General features: G+C 41.4%; 2 protein-coding genes across 13 annotated transcripts in view; one reads left to right on the forward strand and one right to left on the reverse strand.

The window, feature by feature from the left end:
- Positions 1 to 27,643, reverse strand: part of ITGB3BP (integrin subunit beta 3 binding protein) — an 83,076-nt gene that overhangs the window by 22,886 nt on the left and 32,547 nt on the right. Inside the window, exons 3-7 of one of the 4 annotated variants that reach the window (XM_083448225.1) lie at positions 20,473 to 20,617; positions 19,998 to 20,054; positions 14,394 to 14,491; positions 6,900 to 6,942; positions 2,808 to 2,943 (exon numbers count right to left, since the gene is read on the reverse strand). In XM_083448225.1, coding sequence (XP_083304351.1) covers positions 2,808 to 2,943; positions 6,900 to 6,942; positions 14,394 to 14,473 — 259 coding nt within the window. In that variant the 5' untranslated portion in view covers positions 14,474 to 14,491; positions 19,998 to 20,054; positions 20,473 to 20,617. The other 3 variants (XM_083448222.1, XM_083448224.1, XM_083448223.1) reach the window with 3 other exon arrangements.
- Positions 12,359 to 27,643, forward strand: part of EFCAB7 (EF-hand calcium binding domain 7) — a 54,088-nt gene continuing 38,803 nt past the window's right edge. For 5 of the 9 annotated variants that reach the window (XR_014513011.1, XR_014513012.1, XM_083448069.1 and 2 more), the window contains exons 1-5: positions 18,276 to 18,525; positions 21,888 to 22,099; positions 22,279 to 22,365; positions 24,336 to 24,531; positions 25,405 to 25,529. Coding sequence is in view for 6 of the 9 variants with exons in the window: in XM_083448069.1 (XP_083304195.1) it covers positions 18,291 to 18,525; positions 21,888 to 22,099; positions 22,279 to 22,365; positions 24,336 to 24,531; positions 25,405 to 25,529 (855 nt within the window). In the remaining 3 variants the exon portion in view is untranslated. Of the gene's footprint in view, positions 12,789 to 12,970; positions 13,070 to 18,275; positions 18,526 to 21,887; positions 22,100 to 22,278; positions 22,366 to 24,335; positions 24,532 to 25,404; positions 25,530 to 27,643 lie in introns of those variants that run through there. The other 4 variants (XM_083448070.1, XM_083448071.1, XR_014513010.1 and 1 more) reach the window with 3 other exon arrangements.

The raw sequence follows: 27,643 nt of genomic DNA on the forward strand, positions 1-27,643 counted from the left end.
ATCAATAAAAGATTGGCTTGGGAAGTGGGGAGATAACAGCATTTGGAGTTTTCAAGTTGTATGTATACTTCACTGCTTTAAAATGTCAGTCAGTTTTCAGTTAACAGGGCAGAATCAGCAGAGCAAAGATGCGCTTTCACAAATGGTCATATTGTGTTTTTTCTCCTACAAGCAACTGGCTGCTTTGTGTAAAATGGCTGCATTTTGCAAAATGGCCTGTGATATGCAATCAAATACAGATAGCATCTCACTAAAAGTATCTAGACCAAGTAATATGGATTCCTAAACCAGGTCCTCTGCTTCCTCTTCTTCACCTCAACAGTAACTCCTTTCTTGTATTATTCTGTGAAATTAAATCAAAATGCATTTCTCATCTTTTGCTAAAACAACAACACCCAAATTATTTGAGGGCAGGAGTAACAGGAAGCAGAGAGTAAGGCTAAATGGACACTTCTCCCAGCAAAGGGATATAAAGTTAAACTGTGGAATTAACTAGCGCAAGTAGTAACACCCACCAACTTCAAAAAAGGTTCCAAAACAGATGGAAGATAAGGTTATCAGTGGCTATATGCTACCTCCATGATCCCAGGCCCCCGGCTTCTTAATACCAGTTGCTGGAAAACAACAATGCAAATCAGATATTGTCCTGCTTTTGGCATCTGGTTGGTCACTGTGGGAAAAGGATGCTGGAAAAAAACAGGCCACTGGTCTGATCCACTAGGGCTCTTTTATTTTCTTATGAGATAAGCGTTTTGAATTTTTTAAATGATGCCTTGTTGAACACCAAGGTGCATGGAGAACAATATTAAGGCAAATTGCACTTGATAGCCACTAGCCATCTGCGAATGGAAGGATGCCTTCTGTTGACAGAGAGAGATGGGATCCAGTAAAGATTCCCAAGTGGAGGATCCTTCAGGACAGATTTTCCACAAGCAAAAGTGGAGGGGAGAAGAGGGAACCATACTATTCCCCTTCTGCTGGTAGAAGTGCTTCATTAGTGGAACGGATGCTCTCACCAATGATGACTTAGTTGAGATATAACCTTTGTGCTACCATGTTCTGCAAATGTTCACTGTAAAGAACTTGCATAAGCCTGGAAAAGATTGTGCATGTATGATGATGTAGACTGATGGTAAAAGGTTAGAAGATTTGCACAAGATCAGACACACAGACAAATTAATGCAGGGCTCAGCATTATTAAAATATTATTAGCCATCATTACAGGGCTCAGTGTTAGAGCATATAATTTGAATGCAGAAGGTCCCAGGTTCAATCCTCACCATTTCTTATCAGGGCTGGGTGGGATCCCTGCTTGAAACCTTGGAGATCTGTTGCCAGTCAGTGTAGTCACCACTGAGCTAGGGGGACTGACGGTCACCCTATACACAAGGCAGCACCCTCAGTTCCATTGTACAGGGCAGGTAAGACCTTCTTTACTTTCCCCAATACAGATGTCAAACCTGTTAAATGTTATCATAGCAAGTTTCAAAGGGCAGGGAACTAGTAACAGCACAAACTCGCTGGATTAACAAACTCTGCCCACTCTACACAGAGAGAAATTTGGTTCCATTAAATTCAATGCCTGATTCCAGTTGTGTAGCTGGGGGGGGCGGGGCGGGTAGCACTGAGCCAGTACGTTTCCGAGCACAATTCAAAGTGTTGGTGCTGACCTTTAAAGCCCTAAACAGCCTCGGCCCAGTATACTTGAAGGAGCGTCTCCACCCTCATCGTTCAACGTGGACACTGAGGTCCAGCACCAAGGGCCTTCTGGCGGTTCCCTCACTGCGAGAAGCAAAGTTACAGGGAACCAGGCAGAGGGCCTTCTCGGTAGTGGCACCTGCTCTGTGGAACGCCTTCCCATCAGATGTCAAAGAAAGAAACAACTATCTGACGTTTAGAAGACACCTGAAGGCAGCCTTGTTTTTAATGACTGATGTTTTAAGGTATTTTTAATCGTTGGAAGCCGCCCAGAGTGGCTGGGGAAACCCAGCCAGATGGGCGGAGTATAAATAATAAATTATAATAATTATTATTATTATATGGGCAGCAGTTACCTTGGGGGTGGCATGCCGAAGCCCAAGATCACACCCAAGTCCAGGTGCCCCAGAGCACAGCGTGCTGCTCCCCAAGGAACTGCAGCCCAGGGCTGTGCTCACAGGGTGTTGAGCTGCTGCATTTTCCCCAGCCATCAGAGGGTGGCCGAGAAGTACACAACTGGAATGCGTTGGCCCTGCAAGCAGCACTGAGCCAGCAGCGCGCCTGAGCCATTGTGTCTCTCTTGGGAGTGGCTCGGGCACCTGTAGGCACTGTGTCGCCCAAAAAAGCAGCGTGGGGCCGGCTTCCGCCCACCACCTGCCCCTCAGCCAACCTCCAGCTGAGGGGGAAACAGCGGGCAGACTCTGTGCAGGTTCTGCGCTGCTTGAAAAAGCAACGCAGGCCCACAGGGTGCCCAAACGGAACATGGCAGCTCGGGCACTGGGACTCTGGCAGAGCGCTCTGCCCTGCCACGCCCCCCATGTGCAGAACGCACATGCCGCCCCAGGCGCACAAGCGGCTAGCTATGCCACTGCTTGATTCTCTTCAGTGAGCAAAAGTAAGCAAAACTAGTCAGAGGAGAATTGTTGAAGAGGTTTGTGAAGGCTGCAGAAAAGTTGGACTTTACCATAAAGATCCAAATTCATATTCGTGGGTGGGTGGGTGGAAGGAATCAGAATTACCGAGCAAGACATAAATTACTAAATCAAGAATTTGACTTGGTCAATAACCAGAAAAATTCTGCAGTAAGTAGGAGAGAATGTTCAACTAACCATTTGATAGACCATTTCCATGCTCTTGTACATTATTGCTCCTGGGAGTTGAAAAAGGACTGATTGGGCACGTTCCTGTTGTTGGTGAATAAGACTTGAGATTCTTCTTACTCCTCGGCAATGGTGTTGCAGACACCTAAAGTATAATAAATAATGGTAACAAAACAACCTGTACAGGATTATTATGCAGTGTAAAGCACATTCATATTTTCCTTTTCAACCTTCACAATATCCAATTCTGCCTTTTTATTTCTAGTCAAGGCAGGCTATAGAATTCTCCTATAACAGACGTGGGGAATCATGCCTCTCGGTGCATTTTTAGGTAACCCACACACTTTAACACTTCAAAGCTCAAGTTCCTAGAACAAACTATGTTTCTAGTCCTTGTGCTGGTAACATGAGTCTCACGTTTAGTCCTTTATCCAAACAAAAAAGAATCAAATGATTTTCAAGCCCACCCATCTATTCCAAGGGACTAACACAAGATTTTAACTTTTTGTTTAACAATTCCTGATGAAGGAAAATAGCTACAACACTCAGGGCCATCTATCACATTAGTGGAAAGAACAATCAAATTAAATGAGCAAACTACCTTTCATGTTCCAACTCAAATGGTCTTTTAGAAAGGTGGCTCTGAAAGGTGAAGCTATATAAATAGCACAAAGCTTGCCCTATAGCAGGGGTGGGAGACCTCTGGCCTTCCAGATGTTGCTGAACTCCAACTCACATCAGCCTAAGTGCAAATGGCCAATGGTCAATAATTAAATAAGTTGTGATCCAAGAACATCTGGAAGACCACAGGTTCCCCATCCTTGCCCTACAGTAAAACACTGTTGCTCCTTAATACTCCGGAACCATGACTGTAAATGCTTGGAGATTCGAAATTTTGAGAGCGGGTGGCGCTGTGGTCTAAACCACTGAGCCTCTTGGGCTTGCTGATCAGAAGGTCGCTGGTTTGAATCCACGTGACGGGGTGAGCTCCCGTTGCTCTGTCCCAGCTTCTGCCAACCTAGCAGTTCAAAAGCATGCCAGTGCAAGTAGATAAATAGGTACCGCTGCGGCAGAAAGGTAAACAGTGTTTCCGTGCACTCTGGCTTCCATCACGGTGTTCTGTTGAGCCAGAAGCGGTTTAATAATGCTGGCCACATGACCCAGAAAGTTGTCTGTGGACAAACGCCAGCTCCCTCGGCCTGAAGCAAGATGAGTGCCGCACTTCATAGTCGCCTTTGACCAAGGCTCCTTGACCTTTACATGTTTTATATAAATACTAGCTTTGGTGTGAAGAGATTAGTGGATTAGTCTACCAATCCTCAACTTATGACACGGCAGCCTTGTGTTTAAACCACTAGCCTAGAAGTAATGGGCAGTAAGAAACTGCATGTAGACAAGTGATCAGGCTGGTGAAGAAAGGATGGAGAGCTTCATCCCTCCCTCTGCACTGAGCACAGATGCCAAGTGGACTGCCAGAGGAGGAAATCCCCTCTTTCGTGACTAGTACAGGCCTACTGCAAGAAGGGCAGAGCTTGCCTTCCCTCCTCTGCCAACCCCCAGCAGACTAATAAACTTTTCTCTCTTTTTTTTTTGCAAACTAATGATTTCTGTGGTCTCATTTATAAGGCTGCAATATAGCCATATTAAGCTGAATTGCTTGTGGCCTATTTGGGTGACTCCATAGATGTAGGCCTAATGTAAACATCACCCATGCAGTGGATCCTACGTCACATCAGCAAAATCTGAATGAAAGAATCACTTGGGAACTAGCCATGTTAAGCCCCATGAGTCACCAGAGGGGTGCAGCATGGCTCTTCCCAAATGACCCACTCATCAGAAGAATCCCTGTCAACAGTATGGCATGAGATCCAGAAAATGTGCTACACCTGGAGTAAGTTAAAAATATATATTTAAGTATTTTGCAGATTGATAGATTGGTGTTATTTATAACCCGACTCTAAAACAAATCTTCCAAAGCAAACTTGAGTTAAAAGAAATATACTATTAGCAACAAGACAATCAGGTAAAACACTAAAAATACACCGATCAGACAGCTGTACAGTCACAAGTTCACGTATACTGGAGTACTGTTTGCACGGGACTATGGAGTTGCAGTCCCTGGGAGCCTTCCCATGGAAGCTTGCCTGACGCCATCTTTGGGCTCTTTTCAACATCAGGAACTTATGTAGTGTGGACCCTTCAATTTTAAGCCTGTGTCTTCATTTGGAGTGTGTGTGCGTGTGTAGTGAGTTTTGATTTTGTTATATTTTTTACTTTATGGTTTTATGTTGTATTTAAATTGTTGTTAGAGATTTTACTTATTTATTGTAACCCAGTCCAAGAAGTTTATTGTTATGTGGCAGCATACAGATGCCATAGGTAAATAAACCAAAGGAATAATTAAGGTGCAGTCCTACACTCATTTGCTTGGAAGGAGAACTCACTGAACCAAGTAGGACTGTCCTCTGAGTAAACACGCAGAGTTAGGAAAAGTAAAGAGTGACAATTAAAAACATTTCTTGGTGCAGGAAGGACTAACGTATGGCTCTCTAGATGTTATTGGCCTCCAACTCCCTTCACTTCTGACCCCTGGCTATGCTGACTGGGGCTTATGGGAGTTGTAGTCCAACAACATCTGGAGAGCTGCAGAATAGCCACCTTTGTTTCAATTGGAAATGACTGATAGTAAACTCCTATGCGTGTTTCTGATACATATAATAAACCATTTTCTCCCTTTCCTCTTTCCTTTTCCCTTTTCACATAACTATTTCAATTATCTTAAAACTCTGGTTAAGGATACAACATTTATACTAGGAATAATAATAATTCTGCTTCATAGACAGCTTTAGAAATTAATTCCATCACTGAATTTTGGAAAACCTGAAACCTCAAGCTTTCAATGAAGAAATTTTGACACTAGAAACTTCCTAAATAGTTAATCTCAACACAGACATTTTCCCCCTTTTAATTTCCATTTCAGAAGGAAAAATAGCTTTAGGGTGGAACAGAATCATTTCAAGCTGGACTGCTCGCCTCCAAAAATGCTACTCCAACCAAGGAAGCAGATGCAAAATTACAGTCACAGCTGTATTCAGAGCACAACAAGGTGGGTAATGGAAAACTAAATTGCTAATTAAATTGCTAATGATTTTTGTTAGTGCCCCTGCTGTATTTTGTCACCTTTGTTTAAATACAAAAAGTATACAGAAGATTTTTAACACTGCCAAGTTTCCAATTTTGCTAAGTACCACTGAGACCTCTGAAGACTACCATCTATAAAGAAACTGTTGGTATGTAGAAACAAAACAGGAGGCTCATTTTATTTACCAAACATTTAGGTATACATTTCCCCCCAACCAATTTTGCCTCCTTAAAGGCTACCTGCCCAATGAACTCCTCTGCATTATTGTTCATAGCAACGCCCACAGTTGGTATTGGAAGATAATAAACTGGCATATGTCGTGACATGATGGCACTGGAAAAACGGAATGGCCACATTTTATCAGAGAGAGAGATGGGGTGGGGGTGGGGGACAGCAACAGTACAATTTTATTTTTATTGTGATAACTGTAGGGGAAATTTATTGCAGTGTTAGTACTTTATCGTTTCATTATGTTAGATTAGCTGAGAGAGGTAATTATATTCTCAACATAAAAATGTCTTTAATGTTTTCATTTCAATTTTGCAGTTTATAATATGCAGATTACGGCATTATCATAATCCCATATTGTTATATGTACAGAGAGATGGCACTGCATTTGCTTCACAAATTACGGAACTAATTTCTAATAAATGATTTCACAAAGGTCCCTAACTCATTTGAGAGAGGCGTGTACATAATAAAAAACAACCACTGCAGTCTCCTCGGTTATAGCCAATTGCTTCATGTAGGCAAAGTCCGAATATTATATAAGAATAGTTTTTCTCCCAAAGACGTCTGGCAGTCAATTCTTTTCCATATTCAGGAATGCTTTACTGCAGATTGCCAAGTAATTTATGATAGTCTCACTGAACTGCTGATCATTTATGTATTTCCTAGAAAATAATTTAATCATAGTGTGCGCCACACACACACACACACACACACACACACACACTTACTTTTCCCATGGCAAGGCTTTCCAACTTCAGAGCTTTCTTAGCACTAGAAAAGAAAGGGGGGGAGCAAATTTTATCATATTTCAAAAGCAAAGTTTATATTGTTAACTTTATCAGTGATTATCAGACCACATATAGCATTTTTTACACTAGTAAAACTAACCTCATACATGGCATATAGTTTTTGAATACGCTTTGAAAATTTGATCCTATCCTGACTGCCCCCCCAACCTGTCCACTATCCCAATGTCACACTACCAAAAAAATAACAACAAAAAACAATTGCTTTTTATATAAAACTGATAAAGAATGAGATTATACGGACGTGCATAACAACTTACCTTCTGTGTAGGTGTTGCAATTATTTTGCTGTTCACAGAAATAATGTACTAGGCATTTAACCACCAGTACATTCAAGGTGAAAAAAGTAGTTCTTCTCATCATTTTAGCTCTTAACATGATTCAATGCTACTAGACTTTGACTTAACTAGGGAACAGATGCTCTATGTCTTTACAGGTCCCTAAACCATACGAAACTATTTTCTCGTGTTCTTCACTATACTGATTCAGGAACACGCCAAGCTTTCTCTGTAAAATCTGTTCTGCTGAACTGGATGCCCAGCTGTTAATGGCAACACTAGGAATGGAAAGCTGAATATTTATAATACTTTACATCGTACAGCTGTCTTCTAAAGAGCAGTCATCAAAATTTTATTGAATGCAGACTAAATACTCAAAGGAAGGAAAGGTCAACATAAATTAAGACTATTTTTTCCCAGAGACAACTCCAACTTTTAAAGTACATTCTTAAATCTTAAACAACAGTTAAAGGCCTTTTTATATAAAGCAACTAAAAACCCTTAAAATCATCCAATAAAAGCTTCAGAAGATTATTTTAGATTAAACAAGGTTTGCAGAAACATTTCATTTCAGAATAGAAAGGCGCAGGCACCATATTAGGAATAGGGCATTTTGATTTAGTAACCAAGATCTCAATGCTAAAAATGCTCATAAGGTTTAACAAAGCCCAGATTCTGCAAGCATAAATGGCTTGGCATTCCAGCAGGGCCACAGTCTGAAATGATTTCACTCAAAGCATTTTTGTAACCTTGTCATTCTTCAAGGTGAACCATAGAAAGAAAGTTTAAAAGCATATTTGAAACATGACTGTACTATGCTAGTTCCAGTTTAACATCTTATGTTGAAAATAGATCACTGAAAAACATTTTTGTCTTAAAAAGCAGACTAACTATACTGTGCAAGATTTACATTTTTTTATATTAAAAAGCCATCCACATTCTTGCCAAGGGACAGTCAAAGCTGAAACAGTTTGACAAAAATTCTTAACATCATGTTTCTTTTTAAATATAGTGCCTCATATTGCTTAAGGAATGTAGACTCCATTACATCTTCCACCCCAGTGGCAGCAGAGAAACATTTTATACGCTAATACATTCACTCTGCAAAGGTGCTCTAGGGGACCATGTATTTGCATGCTATACTAAGGCATGCTATGATGGAAGTTTTTATGACGGACTTCAGAGGAAGCTGGAAGCCAAAGTACAGCTGAATCTGGACTCAAGGTAGCTTTATGATTAGGATAAATGAAAAACTACATGAAAATCACATTAAATTATAGCAACCTGGAAAAAAAAGACTTGACAAAAAAAAGTGGCAGAATGGTCAAGCACTATGCTATTTAAAATCTTCCAGTGACTTTGGCTGGTAGTAGTTATAGGCCTGGTTTGGACGTCACACAATGCATGGGCTCCTGGAGAGGAGATTACAGCCATTTTACTGCCGTGCCATGCTGGGCTAAACTATGGTTTGGTTTAGCATGTGAAATCATGGTTTAGTTCTCTGCAGATTAACCATGAGCTATAATCAAATTTTGTCCTGTGGTTTATAGCTTAGGGTTTGTCTGGGAAAGCTGAACCACAAGCTTGGGTTGGACAACCTGCAAGTAAAACAGTGACTTTGCACAGCAGCTAAACAATGGGGTGTGGGGGTGGGCAAAACAGCAGGAACTCAGCAAAAAGGATGGGGACAAAACTAGAATTAGGACAGGGTTTCCGTGCACTGCTCTGGTTCGCCAAAAGCGGCTTAGTCATGCTGGCCACATGACCCCGAAGCTGTACGCCGGCTCCCTCAGCCAATAAAGCGAGATGAGCGCTACAACCCCAGAGTCGGTCACGACTGGACCTAATGGTCACGGGTCCCTTTACCTTTACCTTTTACCTGCCATTAGCTCTCGCTCCACCTACTGGTGGCCTCCTTGCCTTCCACACTACAAGTCCAAACAGGCACCAACTACCACTGTGCCCAACATAAATGCTTGCCACCCCAATGCACTAACAGTAACAGAGGCAGGTAGGAGCACTAGTGCCAATTTAAAGGGCAGGAAATTCATTCAAGGTTCCACTATGAAAAACGTCGCATTAGAAGAATTTGTTTATTTCACATCACTGTTTATGTCTCATAGGATATCAGTATCAGAAAATAAATTATATTTAAGATGGGCTAGCCTGTCATTCAAACTAGACTGCCACAGTTGAACAAAGGAAATGCATGAAAATGTGAATTCTAGTTATCATTGACTCTGGGTTGGATAGAGACTAACAATGCAGTCCTATGCATATCTAGGCATGAATCAGTCCTATTGAGTTCAATGAGATGTATTCCCAAGTAAACACAGTATATGTATAGGACTGCATACAAAGTTACAGTGGTACCTCAGGTTAAGTACTTAATTTGTTCTGGAGGCCTGTACTTAACCTGAAACTGTTCTTAACCTGAAGCACCACTTTAGCTAATGGGGCCTCCTGCTGCCGCTGCGCCACCGGAGCATGATTTCTGTTCTCATCCTGAAGCAAAGTTCTTAACCTGAAGCACTATTTCTGGGTTAGCGGAGTCTGTAACCTGAAGCGTATATAACCTGAAGCGTATGTAACCCAAGGTACCACTGTAGTTTAACTTAGGAGTCCAGGAAGAGCAACAGCTAAATGCTTCTGTTTACTAGTTCCATGGAACGGTATGGCGGATGGACCCTTTGGGGAAATGTCTTCGTCCTTCCATCCCATCTATCTATTCATAAGTTATCGTTGGTTATGCTCACTATTTGTCAATGTACTTAAAGGAGGTAACTAATGAGTGGCAGAGCAATCCTAAGTGGGCTCAAAGAAGAGTGGGGTGCAATATCCACCACTGGATCCTAAGTCCTGCCACCTCAGCACACACCAACCAGGGACAAAGGTGGAGGGCATTTTTTCCCTTTCTCGATATGCTAGTTGCAGGCTCAAGTAGCTGAGGGACCCAGTTCCACGGGGCTTTGGATTTGGTGCTTGCCCTTGTAATGCCTCATTTTGAGGCTTAACACTATCCACCTGCCTGGGTGCAACTGGGGTCTCCACCATGGCAGAGATCATCTGCACTGGCAGCACTCCTCTCTGCTGGTAGAGGCCAGCAGAGAGACACCAAGCCATGATCATAACTCCTTCCAGCCATCAGCATCAGGGGATTGGTTAGGAATGTGCTCTGCGATAGCTTATTCATTACTCACAGCAACACTAGTTGTCTTCCATATACTTATCAGAACTTCCATAACCATGATATGCTACTTTAGATTTGGGATTGAACTATTGTAGTACTTGAGGAGAAGCCAGGCCCATTATTCTTCTCTCCAAAACTATTTTTAATGACAAAGGAAACCAACAAACCCCACCCCACTTTGGAGATAGTCAGCAGTGTTCTGAGAAGCCTACGCTATACCCTGAAGAGGTTATGACCAACTCTTCTATCAGCAGTCATCTCCATGATTGTACTCAAAGACAGCATGCCTTAAACGTCTATTGACCCCTCCATATGCACTACCCCACCAATTCCTATCATCTTAAGGTGGTCTGCTTCAGAGGAACATACGCAGCTGCCTTATTCTGATTCATTGGAGACAATGGAAGGGCAGATAATGAAGGTATACAATGCCATCCCAGCCCCCAGTTAGGATGTAGCCCACCTCACACAAGATATGCACGAGTGTATCTGCCCAGTTAGAAACATAGAATTGTAGAGTTGGAAGGGACGCTCAGGGTCATCTAGTCCAGCCCCCTGCAATGCAGGAATCCTGCCCACAGCTGTCCCTGGGTGGGCCTGAACCACCAAACTTCTGGTTAACAGCCAGATGCACTGACCCATTGCGCCAAAGGCTCCCTGAATTGTTCAGTCTGGCTATAAGCTTGTCAGAACATGGACTTTTCTTTCTAGCTCTATATAGAACGCCTGGTGCTACATGTATCGATAATAAACAAACAAGAGAGCAGGGGCGCTGCATCCTGTTTCACCACTTGAGGAGAAATGGGAAGTGATGCCTTGCCCTGCCACTGCTGCCACTCCCACACCACCTACCTGCTCCTGCCATCACCACCCGTTCTGCTGTGAGCTTTGTCACATCTGTCACTGATAGAGAAGTGGCACCACCATCGGCACCGACTCTGGGCAAGATCTTGCCAATTTGGGGCGAGATGGACATGATCTTGCCCCCAATCGGCACCAATGGTGTGTGTTCTGCCACCTGAGGCAGTGGCTTCACCCTGCCTAATGACAGGGCTGGCTCTGGCATCTGCCATCCCTGTTTCTTCCTAAGGTTCCCTTCCATGGGTCCTTTTTATTGAGCATTCACAATGAGATGGCAGTTTGTGGGGGCAGCAGTCACACCGCTTCATTCCCAACCCGAGCGTATCCCGCCGTAAACAACCAGCAGCTGAAATAGAACAGCTTTTCACACCACAACGGTTCCTGCTTATATTTCTGTCCTGCTTTTGATGTGCTCAGAGACATCAACAGGGATATATATTATGGTAGCCTAATTGGAGAAGCACCACAAAAGAAACCGAAGCACTACTAAGGTACTCCCATTGCGTCGAGAACTTGTTGTAGTAGTAGACAAAGACCCGTGCAAGGAAGCCCTCAGCCCTTGAATAATAAAATAATAAAAATATATTATTTATACCCCGCCATAGCTGTCAACTTTTCCCTTTTCTTGCAAGGAATCCTATTTGGAATAAGGGAATTTCCCTTAAAAAAAGGAAAACGTTGACAGCTATGTACCCCGTCCACTCTGGGCAGCTCCCAACAGAATAATAATAATAATAATAATAATAAGCGGCAAAACATCAAACATTTAAAACTTCCCTAAACAGGTATACAAAAAACCTGCATAGGGCTAAACTCTGGTTCTCTCCAGTTGAAATGAAATGCACATAAGAAAGGGAAGGGGGGTGTTGGGGGGGGATGAAATGCCCCGTGGGCCCCCCAGGTCCTGCCCATCTATCCAGCTACCCCTTACCCTGCCCGCGACTCACGGCATGTCCGGCGCCCGACGCGCTTCTTCGCCTTCCCAGCCCTCGAAACTGAGATTCCCGCCGTGCAGCTCTCAAAGCGCTCCGGGTAGAAACACAGCCAGTCTGCGGGGAAGAAGAAGGCGGGCCCTGGAAGCTCCGGTTCTCGGCCCGGCCTGGCAAAGGCAGACGCGGGTTACTAGGCGACGGCGACAAAGAAGGCAGGGCCGCAAAAAAAACGCCCAAGGCCAGGTCGGACTTTCTTCTCATTTGCTTCTCGTCTCATCGTCCTTTATATTCTCTATCTCTCCGCGCCCCCCTCACAACCTCCGCCCCTCTCATTATCACCACTGTTATAACGGCTGTTCTCACAAGCGTCTCAAGAACTTGCAAAAGCGAAGTGGCTTCAAGTCACGGAATTCGGATTTAAGATCCGGGTTGGTCCAAATAAAGAGGCGGCGTCGTTCTGTTCCTTTCTGAATCGTGTCACGGTCGAGTAGTTTGCCGCTTTTGGGGGGGGGGGTAAACTGGGAGTGCGTGCATTTTCTTATGTTCTCAGGTAAAATGTTTTTTGGGGGGTTGCTGGGAAGCTATTCCTCAGAGGTGAGGAAAAGGCTTTTTCTGCTGGTGCCTAGATGCACTTATGCAGATCACAGCCCAAGCCCTGACTTCGACATTGGGTTTTGGAGCTCCATCTGGCAAAGTTTAAAGACCTGTTGTTGTTGTTGCTGCTGTTATCAGGGCTTTTCCCCCCAAAGGGAACTCACAGGAACTCAGTTCCGGTGCCTCTCAGGTGAGCGCCATTGCTATCCTAAGAGAAGAAGAAGGGAAGTGTTCCTGGTGAGCTCCTGCACCTCTTTTTCTATTAAAAAAATTAGCACTGGTGGTAATTAATTAATTACATTTATGTACCGCCCCTCATCACAAGATATTAGGGTGCTTCACATTATCCCCCCCAAAAAGTACCATAAAATGTTGTGACATCTTTTATTATGGTAGGAGCTGGTTCACTGGGGTTTGGTTACAGGTTTTGATTAGGCGTGTTTACTTCCTGTGCATGGCAAGGAAACTGTAGAGAAGTGGTAACTAGATGTGCCTTACTCTAGGGCAGGGATGTCCAACTCCCAAATGACTGTGATCTACTCACTGTATAAAAACACTGGCAGTGATCTACCCATTGTCGTTGGATGGACCATAGTTCTTGAGCTTTTTTAGGAAGCCTGAGTTGTTGAGGGTTTTTTTTTGGGGGGGGAGATCACTGAGGGGCCACAGATCTACCAGGAACACCCCACGATCTACCAGATCTACCTGTTGGACATGCCTGCTCTAGGGTTACAGTTTGCTTACAATCCTTGAATCAGATGATTCAGTGTTTCATCCTTCCAAACCACACATTACTTGTCAACTGCGCGCACTGATTTAGGGGCTGGTCTGCATGGTAGAATAAGGAATTGTCTGTGCAGTTGACAGTGTCTCGTCTGATTTAAGCCCTGTTCCCTGTCTTTCCCACCCCTGGTTTCCTGAGTGTTGACTTCCTGTGTACATGAAACTCATGCAGTCATGCATGTATAACTTGTACACTGGAGGCTGGAGGTAAGGATAGAAGGCTTAATCCCACTTCCACCTTAGTTGCATTAAGTCTACACAGATTTTTAACATCTCCACAGAGAATTTTGACTGCAGTTGTGTGCTTGCTTGCTTGCATGCTTACTTATCTGGGAATAAATCACATAGAATTATGGGGCTTACTTATGAGTAAACATGGATTGGTCTTTAAGGGCCTTTTGAAAGAATGTGGCTTCACGTGGGTGTAGCCAAGGTGGGGGACCTCTGCCCCCCAAATCAATAAAAATACATAGCCAACTGAGCCCCCCCAACAAAAGGCCTGCACCACAAACAAAAGCCCTGCCCCCTAACAATATCCTGGCTTCGCCCATGGCTTTTGCAGAGGGAGTGTACTGCTGAGAATAATCCAAACACTGTTTCTCTTCAGGACTTCTGTAATATAGTATCACACAAATGAGTTGTGTTAGCAGGGAAAACTTCTTCCTTCAGTAAGTGTTGGGAGAGTTCTTAGGCAGCCAGTTTTCCAAGCAAATTTTGGCAGCATTTACCCATAAAATTTAATGTATTAAAATTAGGATACAGCCATTATGCCTATTGCCTTGTTCTTCTGTTGATCACATCACCCAGTCTTCTCCTCTGTGTGCACTGAGGGCTAATTAGCGTCTTGCTCCTGGTCATCGATTTTGACTTTGGAGTCTAGGAAATGGTCATTCAGAGTGAATATTTTTGCAGTATACTTTAATCCCAAGTATTTTAATTGAACTTATTTACAAATATACCGGTAAGCATTTATGGAATGTTTACTCTGTTTGGAAGCAGGCACTTAGTAAGCAGTGTTTGAGAAAAGGGCATAGTATGTGGAAGGTGTTGTTCAGTGTAAAAAAACATTGCCTGATACTGTAATGCCACAAGTGTGGACAGGTGTGGGGACTGGCAAAGTCTTCCTTTGTTGGAACTGGACGTGCTGCATCTAGTACATTCAGGTCCCAGGAAGAATACCATTTGGACATGTTCTAACTCCCAAGTACATTCAATTTAAATTGAGGCTGGCTTCTGGAAGTGTATGGTGTGTTCCAGTCTGCCTGCATTGGCACAGAAGTACAATTGGAAAGGGCAGTTATTTTAAATAAATAACGGGGGGAAATGTAGGTGTGAGATTTTAATGCCATCTATTCTATGCTGAAATAACAGAAATTAGAATTTGAAAATTCAGTCAGATTGTCTACAGCCACCAACAGTAGATGCTACAAAATTGTTCCCTAGTCTATATTTCTGTAGTGCACTATCAGTGAAGTTTATATTTTAATAACCTTAGCAAGAGAGCTTCCCTCTACTAAATAACTCTTGCATGCTGTACGTTGAGTAACATATTGGAAACATCTCTGTGCTGCACAGCTGCCCAAATAAGAAATGGCTAAGTAATGAGAGAACTGAGGAGCATAAACAAGTGTTCATATTTGATAAAACTGGTTACTGGAAAATTAACATTTATTCTCTTTTCCCTCATTGGCTAGAACTCGCTTTCCTTTGTGTGTGCTAACACTGGTGCTTAATTATTATAGTGACACCCGTTTGCAGTAACTGGACTGTGTCCCTGTTGGGTCCTTCTTATGCCACTGTAATATGAAACTGTCAGGCAAGGCGGTCTGTGCATTATAAATAGGGTACTTCATCCATGATAAGCGATTATTATCTTTCTTTCCCAAGTGTAAAAGGCCTATATAACTCAAGAAGGTGCGAGTGATTTAGGCCTCCTGAGTAAGGCTCCAATGAGTCCTGAAGGGGACCCTACCTATGTTGTTGTCTTGTTATTGAACTTGAAATATTCAATTTATTATAGTGGAATATATTTTCAGAAGTCAGCACTGGATAAAATAATGTTGCAGGCTGTTAGACCAACAGTAGCACACGATTTAATGCCCCTCTGTGATGGCCTTCTAAAAACCCTCATCACCTTTGTTATAGAAGAAAATTACTATTGACATTTACTAACCATACGTGAGGAAAGGCTGTGCAGAATTATATCAATTATTTAAAAAGAAAATGCATTTATGTGGTCCTTTTATTCTATACAATTTTCTTCTGTTGCGCTACTAGGTTCTTCATCCAGGCAGCTACTGCATGTGATGGGCTGCCCAATTCACAAACCCATTAAGTTAGAACACTTGCATTTAAATCCACTTGGCCCTTTTGAAATAAACTGCCCCAAAGATGATCAGACTGCCACCCTCATGCCTATATCCCATTTATTTGGAAGAAAGTAATATTATTAATTTCAGTGGACATTATTTTCATATAAAGGTAAAGGTACCCCTGCCCTTACGGGCCAGTCTTGACAGACTCTAGGGTTGTGCGCCCATCTCACTCAAAGAGGCCGGGGGCCAGCGCTGTCCGAAGACACTTCCGGGTCACGTGGCCAGCGTGACATCGCTGCTCTGGCGAGCCAGAGCCGCACACGGAACGCCGTTTACCTTCCCGCTAGTAAGCGGTCCCTATTTATCTACTTGCACCCAGGGGTGCTTTTGAACTGCTAGGTTGGCAGGCGCTGGGACCGAAGAGCGGGAGTGCACCCCACCACGGGGATTCGAACCACCGACCTTTCGATCGGCAAGCCCTAGGCACTGAGGCTTTAACCCAAGCATGCATAAAATTGTAGCCTAATCACTCAGTCAGCTGTACATTTCCCCTGCTTCTGAAATCTTTTCTAATCTAAATAATCCCCCCACAAAGATGCTATCAGTCTCATGGAGGAAATAAAATAGGTACCTGAACTAGATGGCCCACCGGCCTGACTCAGTGTGTGGCAGCATCATATATTTTATTCGGTTGCTCTTTTTTTGGTGAGCCTATCTCACCTGAATCCTGATTAACCTACCCTTTGCCTGTTTGTTCCAGATTTCTTCTGGTCTACCTAAACACTCTTACTGTGTTCCAGTCTGATTGTCCTTCTTTATTCAGGTGAATTCCTGATTTACACAGCTGGCCTGGAGAAGAGTCCTGTTAGAATCTTGAATGTAAAGGTTAATGAAGTAGTTTCTACCCATTCCCTCTCAAGATGTTCACACTTCTGCTGTTGCACACCTTAATATTTAAACCTTGGATTTTCAGATCATGCTTAGGAGAATCCTTGAGCTTCCTTTGAGGTTAATCTGGTTTCCTTGGTGAAAAAATATGGCAGTGGTGAACAAGCTTCCTAGAATAGATATTTCCCTGCAACAAAGAGCCACAGGGAAGTGTTGAGTGTGTTTAGGGTACAGTGCATGGGGCAATGGTAAGGTAAACTAGTGCATTGTGTTAGCTGAGCTTATTCTAGAACATGCCCCAGAATCACTTGGAATGCAGGGAGCTTCATGGTGGATGTTCAGGGCTTGTTTGACAGATGAGTTGCTGTGGAAATGGTACCTTGAAGGTCAAAGGTTTGGAAACCACTACCTTATAAACCACCAGTTTTAGATCAGCCTAAGGTGGAAATGTTTCCTTTGCTAGGGACAGAAATTCTCATACACTTCATCAAAGCCAGGATTTGTGTTTAATCGAATCCATTTCAATAGAATGAGAAGCCTATTCACATGGCAATCCAGCACATGTTGGCTGCTTGCCCACGGGCAGCTGGTCAAGTGCACCTGCCAGCCACATGCAGGATTCATCTTTCAACGCACATTGGTAGATACTGGGGAAATGGCATTTTCAGTGGTATGCCAAAAGCTGATTCTGGTGTGAGGCAGCAGATGCACACAACTCAGGGAGCTTGTAAGTACAAGAATTTTGGGTGTTTTTCTTGCACCTACTATGCACTCATGCCAGGCATGAGATGGATTTTAAAAAGATAAGGTAAAAAATACTTTATTGCAGAGCAAGTCTTAGTCATTATGGGATGTCCTGCCATAATAATCCCACCTTCATGCCTCATTCTCCACTGCATCTATACCGTGTTACAGTGTAATGTGTAAACTTAAGTAATAGAATTTCCCAGCTGCTTCAGAGGAACTCCAGGTAGAGAAACTCTATTTCTCTGGAAGCTGGGTAGAGAAACCCCATTTCTCTGGAGAGTTCTAAGAGTTGGGAGCCAATGATACTTTCCGCAAAATTTTCAGCCGCTGTAGCGGCTGCAGGAAAACCTCAGGGACTGGGGAAAGGGGGCTTTGAAAAACAACTCCACTCCACAGACCACCCTTCAATGCCACAGCTTTTGATAGAAACAGAACAAGGAGCCATACAATATCATTTCGTAGATTAGACAGTGTGTGGTATGCTGGGTCTATCATTGTGAGGGTAATATGAGACACCTGCAAATCTGATTTTATTATTGTGAATGGCTTTGAAAATGATGGCTATCAAAGGTATATAAATATTCTAAAAAGAAATGCAAACATATACGTCAAAGCATATTTGCAGACTATTCCCATTTTTGCAGAAGCAGAAGCTCACAGCAAAGTCCAGTAAACACTCCCTCCCACCTGAGAGGGATGGACAGATGGTGATGTGATACTGAAATATGCAAATAAAAGAAATAGGCTCTAGATATGTTTGCATTATTCACAGGATGGCTGGCAGTCAGGAGAGCAATGCATCCCTCTTCAGTGATCAGACCCCATCCCAGGAAAGTTCTCAAGCAAAAAGATCCCAGAATTATGAAGAGGAGACATTTTATAAGAACTGCAGAGCAGCCTATTTAGCTGTCTTCAAAAGCAGCTTAGAAAACATTAAATCAAAAGAACAACTGTGTTTGGGTGAGTGTATTTTTTTAAGTTGTTATCAGTTTGGGAGAAATCTTGAATTCCAGCAGTGGATAATATATTTGAGTCCTTATAGTATCTTGCACATGTTAACTGTTTTAATGGATCTAAGAACCTTGATACGATTCATGTGCCATATTTCTCTATAATCAAAGCACTGTTGGGTGGACACTCACTGAAGTGCTTCAGGGAGAACCCCAGGTGTCCTGCCCTTGCTGCACACTAGGGGGACACGGTAGGGGGGCCCAAGGAAAGAAAATCAGGCCAAGCATCTTACTGTGTTCAAAACAGTATCTGTACCTAACTCTCTTCTCCCTAGGAAAGGTGAGGAGAAGTAAGTTTATTTCCACTGAGTGGCAAAAATAATAGCCACTTTGCATATTGTTTTTGATGGATACACAGAAAGGACACAACCCTACTCATTCTGCATGCGTAGATTAATAGCTATGCTATATAAATCAGTATAATTTTATTGTTCATGGGAAAAGTTGCAAATTAATTTTAAACCAAGGCATCAGTTTCTTTTTTTAAAAAATCATTCCAGCATGATATATAATAATAGACTTGTAGAGTTGGAAGGGCCCATGGGGGTCGTCTCGTCCAGCCCCCTTCAATGCAGGAATCGTTTGCTCAGTGTGGGGCTCGAAAAGTTTTCAAATTTCTGCAGAAAGTTTATAATCATAGAGACAGGCACACCTTACTAGTCAGGGCATTCCACAACTGAGGGACCACCAATGAAAAGGCCCTGCAACAGCTCAGTGCCAACCAGGTAGTTCCCAGTGGTGGCACCAACAGCAATGCCTCGCTTGCCAATCATAGTCTGATATGGTTGGTATTAGGGAAGATGCTCTTTTCAGTACTTGGGTCTGAAGCCATTTAGCGCTTTATATGGTAGTACTAATGCCTTGAATTGAGCCCAGTAACTACCTAGTAGTCAGTGCAGTCCTTTCAGGACTGGGGTCCCATTGGACCGCCCCATTTATCTACCTAGCCGCCACATTCTGTGCTAGATGCAGCTTCTGGACCATCTTCAAGGACAGCCACACATAGAGCACATTACAGTGGTCCCAGCAGGAGGTCACTATAGCATGGACAACAGACCAAGTTGTCCCAGTCCAGGAGCAGCTATAGCTGATGAACCAGCCTAATCTGGGCATAAGCACTCCTAGACGCAGAAGCTATTTGAGACTCCATTAACAAGTTGGAATCCAGTGATAAGTTGGAATACTCCTAAACTGCAAACCTCATATTCAAGGGTAGCAAAACGCTGCTCAGCACAGGATGTACACTTAATGACCAGACATGGGAACTACCCATCTACAGCACTTCTATCCTATGAGGATTCAACCTCAGTTTTTTTGGCCCCCATCCAGTTCATCACTACCTCCAGATACCCGTCCAACACTTTTGCAGCCTTTCCTGATTCTGATGGAATGGAGAAATAAAGCCACGTGTCATCAGCATACTTATGACACCATGTTCCAAATTCCCAGATGACAGCTCCCAATGGTTTCATATAGAAACTAAATGACATAGGAGACAGAATGGACAGTAAAGACATGGTTGTGTACACAAATTCACCTGTGGAACAGATTATTGGTGGTGCATTGGAATGTTACATAGACAGTAGCATAAGTTTAAAAGAGAACAACAGTATAAAAAATTTGATAAACACTGCATCCTGTTGTAATGTCTTTTCTTCGCAGTTGATGCTATTAATTAGTTATATATTGGCATCAATATACATCAAAGGATCAATGTCCTTTACATCCCACCTTCTACATTTTTACACAATACTCTGATGGTTTCAGAGTCAAAGTTCTTATACATTAGCCTTACGTGGTGTGACTCTAATATCAGGCTAGTAGAATCAGTTTGTAAATCTGTGTTAGCATCATATAAACTGGATTTTAAATATGAATGGTGTGAACAAATGCTCACTTGCTCTTTTTATGCTATTTCTTTCATCTCTGTCCATATGTCACTTGGGAACAGGGCATGTGTTTGGCCATGTGCACTTCAAGGTCAGTTTAGGAAAGACAACGGAGAGTTCAAGCTTTCCATATTCTTAACGAGATGTCTGGATCTTTAGAAAAAACAAACAAACATGTTTTAGCCCATTACAGATTTGTGTCGAGGCTTAGAGTTCAGTTCTAGCTAGGAATAAAATCACCGGAATGGCATTGGTTATATGGTGTTTGATTAATAACACAGATTCTGCTTTGTAATCTACAACCTGGTTCTTCAAACTCTTGTTTATGTGAGTTGTACTTATTTTATGAAATGTAATGTAATGTCCTGAGCTAAAATGTCTCTGTAGACACTTATCAGAGTCCAAGTCTTTTTATCAGGTACATTTAAAGAGTACAAGAAAAGAACTTCTTATAAAAATAGTCTGAGGAGACTAGTTAGCAGTTCACAGAAAGTACTGAGTTCCCAGTAAGTATAAATAATATACCAACCAGCAGAATTTCACAATATCTTTCAACAATATCTTTCAAGAGAGTTGGAGTTTTAAAGTGTTTTTTTTTAAAAAATATATTGAAAAAATGAATATCATCTTGAAGAGGGATGGCAAATTGCCTCCCAAGAAGCTAAACCCACCCACATAGCAAAATGTACCTTGCAGGCAATTACCACAATTCAGCAACCCATGCAACTAGATTCAAATGCCCAACAGGCCTTTAGACTTCACTTTTAAAACAAAAGCCTTCCGGACAAACTATTTTTGAATATAGGCAGAATTCAAAAGTAGTTTGTTACTTATCATTGGGCTTTGCTATTAAAAAGGAAAAGAAGCTGAAAGTTCTGTTAGGCAGTTTCAAGCTCTTAAGCATAATATCAGCAACAGCTGCAGAACATCCTTGGAGGCTGGATGCGCTGCCTCCTTGACAGCTGCGCCCCCCCATGATGCCTCTACAGCAGCCTTTTGGCAAATCGGAGGCACTACTTTGTCTCCTCCCACCCTTCTTTCCAATATATATACTTATTACCCTCTTGTTCCTGTTGTAGATCTTCATTCATTCCTTTCCCCCCCTGCTAGTGGTCATTTTGTAGTTCACTCTCGGGTGCCAAAATGTCTTGGACCAGCCCTGGTAGTCACATTGTTCTTGCACCAGCACCTGCTGCATCAGGAAAGATTGCACAAATACTAGCTATTAAATACCTCCTGGAATTGCACTGGTGGGCCTTTAATGCACAGTGGGGTTACAGGAGTAGAAAAGAGTAATTTGCAGTAGTATCAACTTAGAGTGTTTTAAGAAAATGATATATACACAGTCTTGTCAGTGTCACTAAATGCTTTTTTGCTTCTTCTTCTTCTTCTTCTTCTTTTTCTTTTTTGCTTTATTTTGCAGTACTTCAGCAAGCTGGAAGAAATCCATCTCAGAAGACAGTTAATAAATACTGGACGCTGCAAACCACCACACTGAATTTTGATGATTTTTGCTTCATCTTAAAACAAGAAGAACCTGTTAGGAAAACAGAGCTGCTCAAAGCATTTGCAAAAATAGATGTAAATAATGAGGGCTGTATTTTACATAGTGAGCTGCATAAACTTCTTACAACTGTAAGTACCTCAAAGGGTAGTTAGGACTGATACTTTTAACAATTCAAATAAACCACAGGGGGAATATGTTTAAGCTTTAATAAATCATTACTGTTAGTGGGGAGGCATAATAACTAAATATTGCAGCGTTTTTCCTTCATTGCTTTGCAAGTGAAGCTGACTTTTTTGTTTTGTTTTAGAGAGGTGAAAAAATGACCCCAGATGAAGTTAATGCAATCACCGAATTGGTGGAAGTGAACAGTGATGGAAAGTTTGATTATTACAAGGTATAGTGGATAAGACTACATAGGTTTGTATCTAAAGTTACTTGAACAGACATATGCTTTTGTATTGGGGATTTCCTGCCCTCTCCTTCCCACTACACCCTCAGGAAAGGTCTTCAATCTTGATGGTGCAGTCTTGACTGGGAGTCGGAATGGGTAAAAATTGGGGGAAAGCAGCTTATAAAAGTGGAGGTCCCCTGAGCCCTGACATGCTGTTCAGGGGGCTTAAACAAGAAAGAGGTGAGGCTGAATAAGTGAGAGTGATTTGGTTCTTAGACGCCTAATAGGATATTTCCATGGTGTCAAAGTTTTCTGGTCACCTTTTAGTAATCATTTCAAAGGAGGTTACAGCAGTTCAGAATGTGATACATAGGTGTTAGAGGATCTGCATGCTTTCAGAGAAAAGTATGTCAGGCACTAACAAATTGCAAGTTTTTAGTTGTGATATATTAGAACAGCTCTTCATGTTGCAGACATGAACAATAGAGCTCAGTGTGGTTGGCCTTTGACAAAGTAAAGGTATAGGTTTGCAACCTTGAAGTATGCTTATTAATATGGTAATGTAGCTAGTACTTATAAATATCTTATCACACACTGTGTCTTGGATGCAAAGTACTAGGAGTGGAGGGAGAAAATGTATTGGTGCTATTCAGTGTGCTGCTTGGCAAGGGAGTGTAAGACTTCTCACAGTGAGGCACCACAGTGCATCAGAGGTTGTGTTATAGTATGACAACCATGATAAATAAGGAAGATACATACTGTAGCATGGAAACTCTAGTTGGCTATAAGAATCTCTTGAGAACTTGTGCAAATGGAAGAGCTTCTCTGAATATGCAGTCAATTCTCTCATGTGACACTCTTTCAATTTGCTAGAAATGAAGAAGCTTTTTACTAATGGGAGAGTCACTGTCAGCATGAATGTATTAGAACAATAGAAATATAGAGTTGGAAGGGACCCCAAGGGTCATCTAGTCTAACTCCCTGCAATGCAAGGATCTTAGCTAGATCATACATGTATCTGTGAAATCCAAACTTGCACTGGCAGACTTGTGCTCATGCAGTAAGTCATCCCTCTCTCCTCCCCGCAACCTTCACTCACATCCCAGATCTGCTCTGCAGGATCCCCCAGTCCTCCAAAGCAGATTTTGAGGACTGCGGGGGGAGGAGAGGCAGGTGATATCCCATTGTGTGAGCAGAATTCAGTTCTGCTTGCAAACATAAACCTTTGGACACAACCGTATATACAACTATATATTTATGGCAGACATCAAGCTTAATACTTAAAAATAGAAGGAGTGTAGAGAGTGTCAGAACAGGAGTAGTATCCCATCGAGCTATATTGACAATGTCTTTTTCTCGTAAGAGTTCACAGTGAATATAGAAGAACATCCATTTTTTAACAAAGAAAAATAGAATAAGGAATGTATATGTGTAAAATAAGTGTTGATTAAAGGCTGTTCTTTCCAAATACTTTCACAAGAATGCAGTGCCATCTATCACAATACTATCTTTCTGGCCGTAGCTAAAGCAATGTTCTTTTAAAAAATCCAACTGTTAATTTTATGTTATCTGGAGTTCGTTAATCTTGGAGTTTACCTTATCTGAAATGACTGTGTTGTTCATTAAAGTTTCCCATCTAGACTCATAGAAAAGAAAAGAAAACTCCTTCATTTAAAATTAGACATAAAAAGCCAGTCTGTCCACAAATATGTCTGGTAGACAATATAAATCTTATCTTGGGGTACCTTTCATTTTTATTTTCTCTCAGTGGTATGATCTCCTCATTGAATCATGTCTCCATTTTATTGTGCCACTGGAGAGTGGTCAGTTCGATTCATGAAAGCAAGATGAGGATTGTACTAACAGAAGAAATATTTTTTATCTGTTGATCTATTTCTTGCTTAGTAGTGCCTTTGTTTATTTTCCTTCTAAAATACTTAAGAGACCAAGGTGTGTGTGTGTTTTGTTTACAGTTTTGTAAATTGTATATGACAACCAATGAGCAATGTCTGAAGAACGCACTAGAGAAACTGGAGGTTGACAGTAAACTGAAGCGTCAGCAGTTTGGAAGTCAACTGGAGACTTCATCAGAAGTGGCTACATCACTAATATCAAAAACAATACCAAAAACTGCAAGGAAAACAGAATCCAAACCAATGCTAAAAAGAGGTAATAATTTTTCAAACAAGAAGGCTCTAGTTCATGGAGCGTCATTTCCCCTCTACATGACACCTTGGATATAGGTTTTTTCCTCTTTTTTTTGAAATGTGTGTTCATTTATTTCACTAAAAATATTTGCTTTATCAATGGTGGAAATGTCTCTCTGGTATTTCCAAAGCCCTAGGCTCAAAATAAGTTTTGCTACATCCCTCATTTCAGCATTTTTCTTTCTCTAGCATTAGCTGATTAATGTTTGAGTGAGCCCATTCCCACAGCATATCCCAATAGCACTCTTCTCCTGCTGTTGCAATGCCACAGAAGAAGCAAGCTACAGTTTGGCTTTCATGTCTTCTGAACCTTACTTGCAGTTTGTTTTTTTCCAAATAAGCTAAGAACAAACCTTGGACCAGAGATCTTCCATATGTTGTGTTTTGTCAAATGAACTTTTCCTGCATTATGAGTGGCTGGTTCACTGAAAGCTGGCAGAATGTCCACTCTATTTAATAAAAGGGCGGTTTACAATTTAAATTTGGCCTTACCCTGATAAGATTTAGCACAGTATTATATGACACCAACTTTGTGATATGGGTTATTTAATGTTTGAATTAATAGATTTGATAGATTCTCTAATCTTTTAGTGCAAATATCACTTGGCAGCTGCTGGGTTGGAGATTCATTACCAGTAGACTTGGCAGGTTCAGTGCAAATCAAAGCAGATACCAAATTTTTCCAGTACATATACTGGCCCAGCAAAACACAAATCAGTTTACCAGACCAGATTAACTACTATAAGGTATATTTATCATTCTGTATCTATTTTCTCACTTGATGAATGTAAATATTCATAAATAAGGTGCTATAAATAAAACTCTGCAATTGTAGGTCACTGCAAGACTTCTTCACAATGTTCCTCAGCTCCAAGTTGCAAAGCATCTGTTTCTTCCACTATCAGTATGGGTGCCAGCAGCAACAAACATTCGAAGCTCATTGAGGCAAATGCTGCAAAGGTAGACTTCGTTAATTTAGTTTGACTCTTGCTCCCCCTCACCAGGTATAGACATTGCATTTTAAATAGAAAGCAATTTTTCTCTCTTTTATAGCTTATGTTTTATTAACTGCTTGTCAAGGGCAGCAACACAGCGCACAGAGATTTCTGGTTGCAAAACACTATAAACATTTTTATATAATGTTGGTTTTGCTGACATCCCGTTATTTAGGATCATTTTTCAGGTGTGAAGGTTTGCTAGAACAAAACATGTTTTTCTATAAAGGAAAGCACTCTTGGATAAAATTGTTAATGACTGTTTGAGAAATGCAAAATTGAATAATTTATTAGTACTTTAAATGCTTAAGTAGCCTGAAAGATTATATATCACAACCCTCTATAGGCAAGGTAATTGGAAATAAATATCTTCAAACGTACCCAGATCAGAAGACATTAATTGGTAAATATACACTGTAGCCTGAAAATATTGACTGTTATTTAGACTAATAAGTTTTACAAGTAATTTCTTTTAAATAAGTCATTCATTCAATAACCATTCCTAAGGGAGAAAGACAACAAAGTCACTTTGCTAAGTCAATATTTGTAGAGTGTTAATATTGATCTTTTCCCTTTGTTTTCCCTTTCCTGATTCAACCTTTACTAGTTTTCTTTCAGCAGAAAATAATAGCTAGAGAAATATAAAACATTAACTGGAAACTTCTAAGATACATTAAAAATGTGCACCTTGAGACCTCTGTGTAAGGGAGAACGAATGGTTATGACCACATAATATAACTGCAGCTAGAAGACTGAACTGATTGTTCTCTTGAGTTACATTTTTGTTTCAAATAACAACTCTGTATTTGTTATTGAACTCTGAAGTCCTTTATATCTTTAACATTGCTAGACAGTGACATTTGTTCTATATTAAAATTTAAAAGCATCCTCTCCAAGGATTTTTTTCTGTGTGTTTAGGTATCCAAACCCCTATGCAATTTAGCCTGTAATTCCAGTATGTTCAAAGATGATATGTTGTTGGTTATAAAAACACATACAGTAGTTTTCTACTAGTTGTAATTGGTTCAGTTTCAACAACCTATTAGATGGTAATGAAAACTAGCTTTCTAAGCTGTTAGCGAATGATCGGTTTGGTCATCACAAGAGCGATCCACCCCCTGCTTAAATAGTGAAGTTCCCAAAGATTAGTGTTTTGAGTAGGTTTCTGTTAAATTTTTGCTAATAAAAGTTCGTTGTTGTTCTTTTGACTTGCACCCCATTGTGTATCTCTTAATAGTATTCTGCTGATAGTTATTTGTGCATGAGGTGTTTTTGCAGGTGGAACAGGAGTATTCCGAAACAAGGTTTGGTTTCCTAACAGGTGGGCACTGCTAGAAAGGACAGGATCAGCTGAGGGGTGTCTGGATATTTTCCAGTATTTTTCTGAGCACTACAATTCCCTCAAACCATTAGGTACCACTTCCACTTCAACTGTTTTCCCACTACATGTAATATACAAAGAAGGAAAGCAGACTCCTGCTGCACATGGGGAACTGTGTGGTCCCCAGGTTCAAATAGGGGATATATGTGAATTTCCTTTCCCATCACAAGGTGTAGCAGAAAGCTGAAACCCAAATAATACTTGGATGTCTACTTTACACTGGTTATTGCAGCATGCACAGGTTATGTGGCAAATCAAAAAACTCAGGAATATATGATAAATTTCCAAGCCATTGCAATTTCTAATTGCCGACATCCCTGACAATCGGGAAAGCTTGATAAATTATGAGGAACATTCATCTATATGCTTATAACCCCACTCTGCCTCCAGTCTACCACATAAGAATAACAGCAAAGCATTCGTAGTAGAGCCCTTCCAGTTATGCTATATAAAGTTGAGCAGTGTATGTGATAAATTGCAAAAATATCCATCTTAGTCAACTGTCCTGTACTGAAGATAGGCAACTCCATAATAATATGATATAAAAGAGCAATAGAACCTGTGATCCCCTTATACTGTAAGTGTTCTAGTGAATGTAGAAATAGGTTGTTATGAAATAAATGTAGAAGAATATGTAAAAAAGCAAAATCCATCTGAAATATTTTAAACCAGAAAACTTGGTGAATTCCATGCCAGAA

Source organism: Podarcis tiliguerta (assembly GCF_965153285.1).
Source record: "Podarcis tiliguerta genome assembly, chromosome: 6".
In the NCBI taxonomy this organism is placed as follows: Eukaryota; Metazoa; Chordata; class Lepidosauria; order Squamata; family Lacertidae; genus Podarcis; species Podarcis tiliguerta.